Source organism: Xenopus tropicalis, chromosome 9 (assembly GCF_000004195.4).
Source record: "Xenopus tropicalis strain Nigerian chromosome 9, UCB_Xtro_10.0, whole genome shotgun sequence".
NCBI classification, from domain to species: Eukaryota; Metazoa; Chordata; class Amphibia; order Anura; family Pipidae; genus Xenopus; species Xenopus tropicalis.
The window spans coordinates 85,220,365-85,233,213 of NC_030685.2; the positions used below are offsets into that span (position 1 = coordinate 85,220,365).

Here is a 12,849-nt window from a genome sequence, read left to right on the forward strand (position 1 = left end):
CAGGGAACTCTGAGTATCACTCATGTATTATAAGGGATAATGTACCCCCTACTGTAAATGATAAGGATATTAGCAGTCACTGAGGGGTTCTGTGCCCATATAAAGGCACAAGGCTGCAGGCTGAGTTATACAGGGAACTCTGAGTATCACTCATGTATTATAAGGGATAATGTACCCCCTACTGTAAATGATAAGGATATTAGCAGTCACTGAGGGGTTCTGTGCCCCCCATATAAAGGCACAAGGCTGCAGGCTGAGTTATACAGGGAACTCTGAGTATCACTCATGTATTATAAGGGATAATGTACCCCCTACTGTAAATGATAAGGATATTAGCAGTCACTGAGGGGTTCTGTGCCCCCCATATAAAGGCACAAGGCTGCAGGCTGAGTTATACAGGGAACTCTGAGTATCACTCATGTATTATAAGGGATAATGTACCCCCTACTGTAAATGATAAGGATATTAGCAGTCACTGAGGGGTTCTGTGCCCCCCATATAAAGGCACAAGGCTGCAGGCTGAGTTATACAGGGAACTCTGAGTATCACTCATGTATTATAAGGGATAATGTACCCCCTACTGTAAATGATAAGGATATTAGCAGTCACTGAGGGGTTCTGTGCCCCCCATATAAAGGCACAAGGCTGCAGGCTGAGTTATACAGGGAACTCTGAGTATCACTCATGTATTATAAGGGATAATGAACCCCCTACTGTAAATGATAAGGATATTAGCAGTCACTGAGGGGTTCTGTGCCCCCCATATAAAGGCACAAGGCTGCAGGGTATATAGTTAATCAGACTGTTAATATCTTAGCATTAAAAACACAATTTTTAGCAGATTTTAGCCAAAATCCTTTGTGAAAATGATTCAGTGTTACTTTGTGCCTGAGGAGCAGTCATGCAAATCCCTGCATTAGATCACCTGTATGGGGAAGGCGGAGTCACTGGCAGGGCCCGCCCCCTTCCTGGTCATGCAGGTAAGACTCATGAATAATGGAGCAGAGGGCTGGGGGCAGCAGGGGGCAGTCCCTACAGCCCAGTCTCAGCACTTTCCTACCCAGCCTGTCACTGCTCAGCCTGTCGGCCTGTGTCCCACTCTAACTGCCACCTTGCACCCATCTCTGTGCCCCCAGTGCTGCCACTTTTCTCTTTCTTATCTTCTGCCCCTTCTGGTTTAACTGCCTGTCTCTCTGTCCCTGTCTCTCCTTCCCTGTCTCTCTGCCCCTCTCTCTGTCCCTGTCTCTCCTTCCCTGTCTCTCTGCCCCTCTCTCTGTCCCTGTCTCTCCTTCCCTGTCTCTCTGCCCCTCTCTCTGTCCCTGTCTCTCCTTCCCTGTCTCTCTGCCCCTCTCTCTGTCCCTCTCTCTCCTTCCCTGTCTCTCTGCCCCTCTCTCTGTCCCTGTCTCTCCTTCCCTGTCTCTCCTTCCCTCTCTCTCTGTCCCTGTCTCTCTGTCCCTGTCTCTCTGTCTCTCTGTCCCTGTCCCTGTCTCTCTGTCCCTGTCTCTCTGTCCCTCTCTCTCTCTATCTCTGTCTCTCTGTCTCTCTGTCCCTGTCTCTCTGTCCCTGTCTCTCTGTCTCTCCATAGCCCCCTGCCCCCATGGCTCTCTATGGATCCAACGACCCCCCCAGCCGGCGCGGAAGCTTCTCCAGTTTATCTGGATCCCTGGCCCCTTCCCGGCTCCCCTCGCTGCGGGGCATTGACCCACTGGTGCTGCGGGCTGGAATGGATACCATGCTGCCCTCCACTCGCTCCGGCATGGACTCCCTGCTCAATAACAACCACCAAGAGGTGATGCAGGGGCTGAACGAGCGGCTGGCCGGGTACCTACAGAGGGTCCGATCCCTGGAAGAGGCGAATCATAAACTGCAGGACGAGATTGACAAGATCAACGCCAAGAAGAGCCAAGCGACCCGGGACTGGGACTCCTACCAGGACCCCCTGCAGCCACTGCGCCAACAGGTGGGTTTCATGCCCAGTCCCTAATAACTGTCCAATCAGAGAAAAACCCCTCTATAGCACCCCTTTGCCAGTTACACCCCCCCAATTTACCCTTTTTATGCCACTCTCAGAATAATGCCACCCTATGTATTATATTATTATATTATTATATTATGGAGATTCTTATAGCTGCCCACTTACCCCCAGCCTGCCCCTCCTATTGCTGTGTCTCATATTTACTCCTTTCAGCTCTCCCATCTGCCCCTTTCTGCCCCCATAGAGGGATCACCCAGCCTTACTGTACCCCCCCCCTGCTATTGCTGAATGGCAAATCCTAAACAGCTGGAGGGTCACTATAATGCGACTAGACAAGTGCAATCCTTTCCCATTGACCCCCAACCCTAGTTATAAAAGAAAAGTATCCTGCATCCCACTTACTTACAGGTACAAGGGAGTATGGCGGCCCTCCTGCTGTTAGTTAACATGGGGAGATACCAAGTATCCTGCATCCCACTTACTTACAGGTACAAGGGAGTATGGCGGCCCTCCTGCTGTTAGTTAACATGGGGAGATACCAAGTATCCTGCATCCCACTTACTTACAGGTACAAGGGAGTATGGCGGCCCTCCTGCTGTTAGTTAACATGGGGAGATACCAAGTATCCTGCATCCCACTTACTTACAGGTACAAGGGAGTAAGGCGGCCCTCCTGCTGTTGGTTAACATAGGGAAATACCATTTAGCCACATTACACAGACAGGAGGAATTGCATGGTTGTGTTTATGGGGTTTGGTGCTGGAGGGACTGTACTTAACCCTTGCAGTGTGTTGAACAGGTAAACAAAGAACTGGGGCCCAGGTGAGGAGAAAGGCAGGATTCTGATTGGCTGATCCTTTGCTCATAATACTGGCGCTTTATGAGCAGAGGATCAGCCAATCAAAATCCTGCCTTCTCCAGGGTGCAAAATAAGTTGCTTTGTTGTATTGTACATTATGGCCATTTGGGGGCTCAGTTTAAGTGAGAGACAGCTCTGTGGGAGATTAGAGTTCTGCTGCTGACAGCTGGAAAGATCAAGCTACTCCCTTCAGTCTAATGAGACTCTCAGTGCCAGCTTACCCAGTATTGGGTCCCACTGCCCCCCCCCGCTTGGCACCCAGCTTGGCACCCCATGCCCCCTGATTGGCACCCCATGCAGTAGAAGCACCTTCTCTATTCCAAAGAATAGTAGAAAACTCTCAGTAAATGTCTCACAGTACAGAAATGAACCATTTTATTATTATATAAAACCACAATAATAAGAAATTCAAATTACACGTGTTTTTGGTCGGTTTAGGGTCTGGGTGCGTTTTAGTCTCTCCTCCATTCTAAGCTACTAAAGGGCATTTAAACACCTGCAATGTGCCTGAGTGTTATTGCCCCAAAGGATGAATTTCTGGCTCTAAACCGGCAGATCCGGCTGTAGAAGCTGTACCTGCCGCAGCGCACACCGCTCGGCGCAAAGGCCTCTGGGAAGGGAAGCATTAAAGGCTTTTCCATGAGAGACAGCCGGCCGGGGAGTACTGGCCTTGGTCACATTCCCCAGGAGAGAGATAGGCGGCAGTCTCTTGCCCTTTGATGAGACACAGGGGGAACAGGTTTTTCTGCCCTCCGGTCGGGTCTCTCAGTGACTTTGACAGAATTGTAATGTGGCAACTTCTGCCCCAGCAGCTTGTATTGTTATTAACCCCCCCGGGGCAACAGAACCATGTGATACTGCCCCTGGGGTTGTTTCATCGGTGTTTGTGGGATCAGATTTAAAGGAGAAGTTCACCTTCATGTACATTGTTTTCAAATAGAACATTATTAATAATGGTTATTTATAAATGCTTCTAGGGTTTCTTCCCACACTTCCATACATGCAGTCAGGTTAACTGGCTCCTGATGTGTGTGTGTAGGGACCTTAGATTGTAAGCTCACTGGGGCAGGGACTGATGGGAATGTGATAGGGACCTTAGATTGTAAGCTCACTGGGGCAGGGACTGATGGGAATGGGATAGGGACCTTAGATTGTAAGCTCACTGGGGCAGGGACTGATGGGAATGGGATAGGGACCTTAGATTGTAAGCTCACTGGGGCAGGGACTGATGGGAATGGGATAGGGACCATAGATTGTAAGCTCACTGGGGCAGGGGCTGATGGGAATGGGATAGGGACCTTAGATTGTAAGCTCACTGGGGCAGGGGCTGATGGGAATGGGATAGGGACCTTAGATTGTAAGCTCACTGGGGCAGGGACTGATGGGAATGGGATAGGGACCTTAGATTGTAAGCTCACTGGGGCAGGGACTGATGGGAATGGGATAGGGACCTTAGATTGTAAACTCACTGGGGCAGGGACTGATGGGAATGTGATAAGGACCTTAGATTGTAAGCTCACTGGGGCAGGGACTGATGGGAATGGGATAGGGACCTTAGATTGTAAGCTCACTGGGGCAGGGACTGATGGGAATGGGATAGGGACCTTAGATTGTAAGCTCACTGGGGCAGGGACTGATGGGAATGTGATAGGGACCTTAGATTGTAAGCTCACTGGGGCAGGGACTGATGGGAATGTGATAGGGACCTTAGATTGTAAGCTCCACTGGGGCAGGGACTGATGGGAATGTGATAGGGACCTTAGATTGTAAGCTCCACTGGGGCAGGGACTGATGGGAATGGGATAGGGACCTTAGATTGTAAGCTCACTGGGGCAGGGACTGATGGGAATGTGATAGGGACCTTAGATTGTAAGCTCACTGGGGCAGGGACTGATGGGAATGTGATAGGGACCTTAGATTGTAAGCTCACTGGGGCAGGGAATGATGGGAATGTGATAGGGACCTTAGATTGTAAGCTCACTGGGGCAGGGACTGATGGGAATGTGATAGGGACCTTAGATTGTAAGCTCACTGGGGCAGGGACTGATGGGAATGTGATAGGGACATTAGATTGTAAGCTCGCTGGGGCTGGGGCTGATGGGAATGCGATAGGGACCTTAGATTGTAAGCTCACTGGGACAGAGACTGATGGGAATGTGATAGGGACCTTAGATTGTAAGCTCACTGGGACAGGGACTGATGGGAATGGGATAGGGACCTTAGATTGTAAGCTCACTGGGGCAGGGACTGATGGGAATGTGATAGGGACCTTAGATTGTAAGCTCACTGGGGCAGGGACTGATGGGAATGGGATAGGGACCTTAGATTGTAAGCTCACTGGGGCAGGGACTGATGGGAATGGGATAGGGACCTTAGATTGTAAGCTCACTGGGGCAGGGACTGATGGGAATGGGATAGGGACCTTAGATTGTAAGCTCACTGGGGCAGGGACTGATGGGAATGGGATAGGGACCTTAGATTGTAAGCTCACTGGGGCAGGGGCTGATGGGAATGGGATAGGGACCTTAGATTGTAAGCTCGCTGGGGCAGGGGCTGATGGGAATGGGATAGGGACCTTAGATTGTAAGCTCACTGGGGCAGGGACTGATGGGAATGGGATAGGGACCTTAGATTGTAAGCTCACTGGGGCAGGGACTGATGGGAATGGGATAGGGACCTTAGATTGTAAGCTCACTGGGGCAGGACTGATGGGAATGTGATAGGGACCTTAGACTGTAAGCTCACTGGGGCAGGGATTGATAGGAATGTGATAGGGACCTTAGATTGTAAGCTCACTGGGGCAGGGATTGATAGGAATGTGATAGGGACCTTAGATTGTAAGCTCACTGGGGCAGGACTGATGTGTCTGTACAGCGATGCCATATAAAGGACACTAACGCGGAGCTCGGCCCAGTCTGTGGGTTCTATTCTGGGCTCGGCGCTGTTACTTATTTGCTTTTCTCAGTGTCAGGCAGACGGCGCCTCCGAGTGCAGAACCGGCAGAGCTGGAATTTAATGCCCACAATTTACATAGGGTTAGAATTTCTGCAAACTCCCCACAGCCCCAAAAGCAAATATTTCGTTTCTCAGTAGGACTCAGAGCCTGCCCCGGGGTTCAGGGAATTCTAATGTTCTGCTCGGGGCCAATTATAAGATCCAAACACTTTGTACCGGTATCCGGACTGGGTCTGGGCCCACAGCTGTTCCTCCCTGGTACCAACCAGTCTATAGAAAATAATAAAAATATATGTAATAATATGTATTTTATCATTTGGCTCCTGGAAGGTTCTGATCCATAATGTTAGAGCTGCCATGTTGATTATCCCCATGTCCCTGTGCTTCTTGCAGGTAGAAGTTCTGAATATGGACAATGCCAAGCTCCTGCTGCAGATTGATAATGCCAGGCTGGCCGCCGACGACTTTAAAGTGAAGTAAGTTTGGTACCACCCAGTCCTGGGCAGAATAACTGCACCCATAATCACCCAAGGTCCCTTTAAATCCAGGACCCTTCGTTCACCTTTACAATAACTGTTAGTATGATGTAGAGAGGGCTACTCTGAGACAATTTGCAATTGGTCTTCATTTTTTATTCTTTGTGGTTTTTGAATTATTTAGCTTTTTGTTCAGCAGCTCTCCAGTTTGGCATTTCAGCAGCTATCTGGTTGCTAGGGTCCAATTTAACCTAGCAACCAGGCTTTGATTTGAAAGACAGACAGGAATATGAATAGGGGGGCTAAATAAAAAAAAAGGTAATAGAAAATAACAATAACAATAAAACTGGAACAATAGGTTTTGGCTGCCGGGGTCACTGACCCCCATTTAATAGCTGCAAAGAAGCAGAAGAAGAAAGGAAACAATTAAAAAATGAAGACCAATTGAAATGTTGCTAAGAATAGGGCATTCTAAAATAATTGTTCTGCAGCTGAATAGCGCCCAGATAGCTGGCATGAAAGGGAATTCCTATGCGATGCCCACGGCTTTGCAATTGTTATAGTGGGATGTAAATGTCTTATTGGTATTAAGGGTGAAGACACACAGAGCTACTAGTAGCAGATACTTGTCACAGCTACTAAAACAGACAATGCTGATCATTTACTGATAATTGTCTCTACGTGTGTTTAGCAGAGGCAATTCTCAGTATTGTCTATGGCAGGGGATTTCTGGGGTTTAGTAGCTGTGAAAAAGTAGCTGCTACTAGTAACTCCGTGTGTCTTCAGCCATAGACAGTACTGAGAATTGCCTCTGCTAAACACACGTAGAGACAATTATCAGTAAATGATCAGCACTGTCTGTTTTAGTAGCCATGACAAGTAGCTGCTACTAGTAGCTCTGTGTGTCTTCACCCTTATGAGTAAATGATCAGCATTGTCTATTTCAGTAGCCACGGCAAGTAGTTCTACTAGCAGCTGTGTGTCTTCACACAGAGCTACTAGTAGCAGCTACTTGTTGTGGCTACTAAAACAGACAATGCTGATCTTTTACTGATAATTGTCTCTACGTGTGTTTAGCAGAGGCAATTCTCAGTATTGTCTATGGCAGGGGATTCTCTGGGGTTTAGTAGCCGTGACAAGTAGCTGCTACTAGTAGCCCTGTGTGTCTTCACCCTAAGGGCTACTAGTAGCGGCTACTTTTTTATGGCTACTAAATGCCAGAAAATCTCCTGCCATAGACAAAACTGCGAGGGATGCCAACAGAGGGCATGGGGGTATATAAGAATAACCCGGGTGGGCTGTAGCCGGCAGCCTTGGGTGATGCCTGTTTCGTGCTGCCAGGATAGAGACGGAGCAGAGCATCGCGGATGGGGTGCTGAAGGACACCCAGGGGCTGCGCAAGATGACAGATGACACCAACTTCCTGCGCATGAAGCTGGAGGGCGAGTTGGAGACGCTGAAGGAGGAGCTGGCGCATCTGAGAAAGAACCACAAGGAGGTGAGAAAGGAAAGTCCCGGGGGGGGGGCACAGGGGGGCCCATTGCAGCTCCTAAGCCCCCTGCCCCTCATTGGCTGTTCCCCTGGAAAAGCCAATCCAGTCTCCTTGCAGCACTTAGACAGCAATAAATCTACTGGGCTGCTCTCCTCCCCATGGCTAGTGAGTAGGTTATATCTGATTGGCTGGGAAATCCCACTGGTCTCTGTGATCCGTGGGAAACACTATCATTCAGTTTAATGGGGCCAAACCGCTTTATTTTAGTAGGTTATAGACTGGCCTATTCCTAGCAACTTTGCAGTTGGTCTTCATGGTTTATTTTTTATAGTTTGTGAATTATTTGCCTTTCTCTTCTGCCTCTTTCCAGCTTTCAAATGGGGGGGTCACTGACCCTGAGGTGGTCTCTTAGTAACTGACTAACCGCACAGGGAGTCTCAGCCAGCCAATCATCAGCCTCAGATTGTAGTTTGGAGACTGATGAAGGAATAACCAATGGGAGCTATGGCTGGGGCTCCAGGTGCTGTGGGGATTATGGGAAATTTCCATATTTCGCCTTAGGATTGTATCTGTTTATTTAAGAGGCTGTTCTCCTCCCATTACCCGAGGCAGAGAACATATTAAGGGACGGCCCATTGTGGTCACATGCCCAGCGGGGCGGATAGAGGTGTTTATTTGTGCCAACACCTGCCCCTGGGGCAAAAGGAATCAGCTGACTGGGATGTTTATGCTGCAGTTGACACAGCGATCGTGTCTGCGCACGGGCTCATCTGTCAGTAGGAACCCCAAGAGCAGCAGTTTCCAGGCTCTGAGGGTCCCACAGGGGTGACCAAAAGCTGCGCATTGGGGGGAGCACCAGAATGAGGGCAAACTGGGGTGCAATTAGAGAGAGAATGCTCACTTACTATATTGATATATCCAAACATACCCTTGAGCAGCAGTCCTGCCCTGCTTTATGGCTGAGATTCTAGCTATCTGTATAACAGAGCATTCTGTCACAGTGGCACAGATCCTATCTGACCCCCCCATTGTAAGCAGCAGTCCTGCCCTGCTTTATGGCTGAGATTCTAGCTATCTGTATAACAGAGCATTCTGTCACAGTGGCACAGATCCTATCTGATCCCCCCATTGTAAGCAGCAGTCCTGCCCTGCTTTATGGCTGAGATTCTAGCTATCTGTATAACAGAGCATTCTGTCACAGTGGCACAGATCCTATCTGATCCCCCATTGTAAGCAGCAGTCCTGCCCTGCTTTATGGCTGAGATTCTAGCTATCTGTATAACAGAGCATTCTGTCACAGTGGCACAGATCCTATCTGATCCCCCCATTGTAAGCAGCAGTCCTGCCCTGCTTTATGGCTGAGATTCTAGCTATCTGTATAACAGAGCATTCTGTCACAGTGGCACAGATCCTATCTGATCTCCCCATTGTAAGCAGCAGTCCTGCCCTGCTTTATGGCTGAGATTCTAGCTATCTGTATAACAGAGCATTCTGTCACAGTGGCACAGATCCTATCTGATCCCCCCATTGTAAGCAGCAGTCCTGCCCTGCTTTATGGCTGAGATTCTAGCTATCTGTATAACAGAGCATTCTGTCACAGTGGCACAGATCCTATCTGATCCCCCCATTGTAAGCAGCAGTCCTGCCCTGCTTTATGGCTGAGATTCTAGCTATCTGTATAACAGAGCATTCTGTCACAGTGGCACAGATCCTATCTGATCCCCCATTGTAAGCAGCAGTCCTGCCCTGCTTTATGGCTGAGATTCTAGCTATCTGTATAACAGAGCATTCTGTCACAGTGGCACAGATCCTATCTGATCCCCCATTGTAAGCAGCAGTCCTGCCCTGCTTTATGGCTGAGATTCTAGCTATCTGTATAACAGAGCATTCTGTCACAGTGGCACAGTGTAAAGTCCCAGTTGGTACCATGTTCTGTTCTTTATAATGAAGGAGGTGGCATCCCTGCAAGCGCTGATTGGAAATAACAATGTGAAGGTGGAAGTTGAGGGACCCAAAAAGTCTGACCTGAACGAGAGTATCGCCCACATTCGGGGTCAGTACGAGAAGCTGGCGGAGCAAAATCGAACAGATGCTGAGTCGGCTTATAAGAAAAAGGTAAGTGGCTAAAGATATTCCAAAGGGTTAATAGTAGGGACTTTCTAAGTGGATGAATAAAACATTATTTACAATATAATGCGAGTCAGCATTGTTGAACTACAACTCCAGCTCCCTTTGGTTGTAGGCATGATGTGAGTTGTAGTTCAACAACACCTGTAAGTGTGCAGTGTAACTGAATAGTCATTCTCATTCTGACCCCCCGTTGCAGCTGGATAACATGTCCCAGGAAGCCAACACTAACAACAAGGCCCTGGACCAAGCCAAGAACGAGGTGGCCGACCTGCGGCGGCAGCTCCAGGCGCTGGAAATAGAGCGTCAGACTCTGGAAAAAACGGTGAGATTTTGCACCAAACCAGGGGTTGTTTACCTTTAAATGATCTTTTAATATGGTATAAAGAATGCTATCCTGAGGCAATTTGCAGTTGGTCTTCATTTTTTTTAATCATTTAGTTTTTGTTCAGCTGCCCTGAATTTGGAATTTCAGCTGCTATCTGGTTGCTATGGAACAAATTACCATAACAACCAGGCAGTGGTTTAAATGAGGGACTGAAAGATGCATAGGAGGGGGCCTGAACAAAAAAAAAAAAGATAAGGAAATAAAAATAATACAGGTATAGGACCCTTTATCTGGAAATCCCTTATCCAGAAAGTTCTGAATTACGGAAAGGCCATCTCCCATAGACTCCTTTATTAGCAAATAATTCTAATTGTTAAAAATGATTTCCTTTTTCTCTGTAATAATAAAACAGTACCTGTACTTGATCCCAACTAAGATATAATTACCCCTTATTGGGGCAGAACAGCCCTATTGGGTTTATTTCATGGTTAAATGATTCCCTTTTCTCTGTAATAATAAAACAGTACCTGTACTTGATCCCAACTAAGATATAATTACCCCTTATTGGGGCAGAACAGCCCTATTGGGTTTATTTAATGGTTAAATGATTCCCTTTTCTCTGTAATAATAAAACAGTACCTGTACTTGATTCCCTTATCTGGAAAACCCCAAGTCCCGAGCATTCTGGATAACGGGTCCCATACCTGTAATAAAATTGTAGCCTCACAGAGCAGTAGTTTACTGGTTGCCGGGGTCAGTGACTCCCAAATGAAATCTAAAGAGAGTCAGAAGGCAGCACATTATTCAAAAACTAAAAAAAACAATTAAAGGTGAACTACCCCTTTATAGTCAGTAACTGAAAGGTCTATGGTGGGAATGAGAAAGGGCTGATGGGAATTGCCCCAGGCTGGGGCCCATCACTCACTATCACAATCCTTACTAATGTTTCTGCCCCTGCACCAGGTGGACTCCTTGCAAAATGCCCTGAGGGACACAGAAAACCATTATGGCTCCAACCTGATGGACCTGAACCAGCAAATCTCCCGACTGCAGGAGGAACTGGCGGCCTGCCGGGCCGACATAGAGCGCCAAGTGCGAGCCTACGAGGCCCTGCTCAACCTGAAGTCCAAACTGGAAAATGAAATTCATGATTATCGTACCCTGCTGGATGGATTCCTGAACAAGTGAGAATTCTGACCCCACCCCCTTATGCTTTTACTGAGGGCTACTGCCTCTTTAAGTGACAATGAAAATATCTGAATGTTTTTGTTGCAGAGAGGAGCAGCCTGACCTGCCCCCGGAAAATGGAACAAACTGAAAAGCCAGTAAGTGATACCACAATGGGCGCAGTGATACCACAATGGGTGCAGCGACACCACAATAAGTGCCGTGATATCACAATGGGTGCAGCGACACCACAATAAGTGCCGTGATATCACAATGGGCGCAGCGACACCACAATAAGTGCCGTGATATCACAATGGGCGCAGCGACACCACAATAAGTGCTGTGATATCACAATGGGTGCAGCGATACCACAATGGGTGCTGAGTAACTAAGCCCCTAGAAGCATTTCTAGGGGTGTATAAATGGGGCACTGGCTGGCCTATAGGTGGTCTAACCTGGGGGGGGGGGGGGGAACCCTACACAGTATTGGTATATATTACAGTATATATGGAATGGTGGATTGTATCTGGAACTCGGCACATTCATCATATCTGGGTGTTTTGCCTCCACCGATTCAGTCACACCATGTGACCCATATGAATAGAATGACAGGAAAGTGGGTGGGGCCTATACCAAGCAGTTAATGTAAGATGTTTGTCATATCTAGGTGGGTCTTGCGTTAACTGAATGTATTATAGAGGCTTATGGGTAATTTGTACCTTCTATTAAACTAATGTTCCCTTTTACCCACCCAGGTACAGAGGCCCCCGGCTTAGATCCAGAGGGGAAGTGAGAAGAGAAAGTTATAGCCTTACTGTGCTACATGGAGGCTCATTCCCCTTGCTCCGCCCACTCGCCCCCCGATTCCAAGCACTGAGCCTCACTCCCCACTCTCTGCCGATTCTGTCAGCACTTAATAAAGCTCAAGTCTAAACAAGGTGTCCCTGTCTCGCTTCCTGGCCAACCATATTTATTATGGAAAGCTAAATGTATGATATATTCCTGCTGCAGGGCTTTCCCCGGCATCTATAAAAGGGCTTCCCTGAAACTGCTAGCAGAATGTGCCTTTATTCTGTGCGGGGTTCTCATTAGAAATGGTGGGGCCCAACACACCCCTGATTCATCCAATCCTACCTCACATCTGCCCAACTCCCCCTCTGATTCGTCCAAACCCTGCCCCCTTACTCAAGTCTGCACAGGACTCCTGCCTGGTTTTGTCCAATGGCAGCCCTGGTTCCATACTCCTTAGGTACTGCTGCTTTATGTGACAGCTGCTGATAAATGTGAGCAGGTTTTATTGAGTACATACGGACAGCCAACGGGAATTAGAGATACAAATGAGAGATTCCTGTGTCTTTAAGGGGTGGGGCATGCATGGGAGGAGTTATAGGAAGGAGAGGGACAATAAGGGGGTGATTAGAATATTGGTGCAAAAGATTCATCACCCTTCTGAACAGCAGAGATTGGAGAT

General features: G+C 48.0%; 2 protein-coding genes across 2 annotated transcripts in view; one reads left to right on the forward strand and one right to left on the reverse strand.

Annotated features, from left to right (window-relative positions):
- LOC116407773 overlaps positions 1-12,849 on the reverse strand; it is an 880,143-nt gene that overhangs the window by 501,452 nt on the left and 365,842 nt on the right. The window lies entirely within an intron of this gene.
- On the forward strand, positions 1,506-12,315 carry krt18.3 (keratin 18, gene 3). The gene is made up of 8 exons (XM_031893780.1): positions 1,506-1,960; positions 6,182-6,264; positions 7,606-7,762; positions 9,707-9,871; positions 10,083-10,208; positions 11,175-11,395; positions 11,487-11,536; positions 12,134-12,315. Exons 1-7 carry the CDS (start codon positions 1,598-1,600, stop codon positions 11,527-11,529), a joined length of 1,158 nt encoding a protein of 385 aa, XP_031749640.1. The 5' UTR covers positions 1,506-1,597; the 3' UTR covers positions 11,530-11,536; positions 12,134-12,315.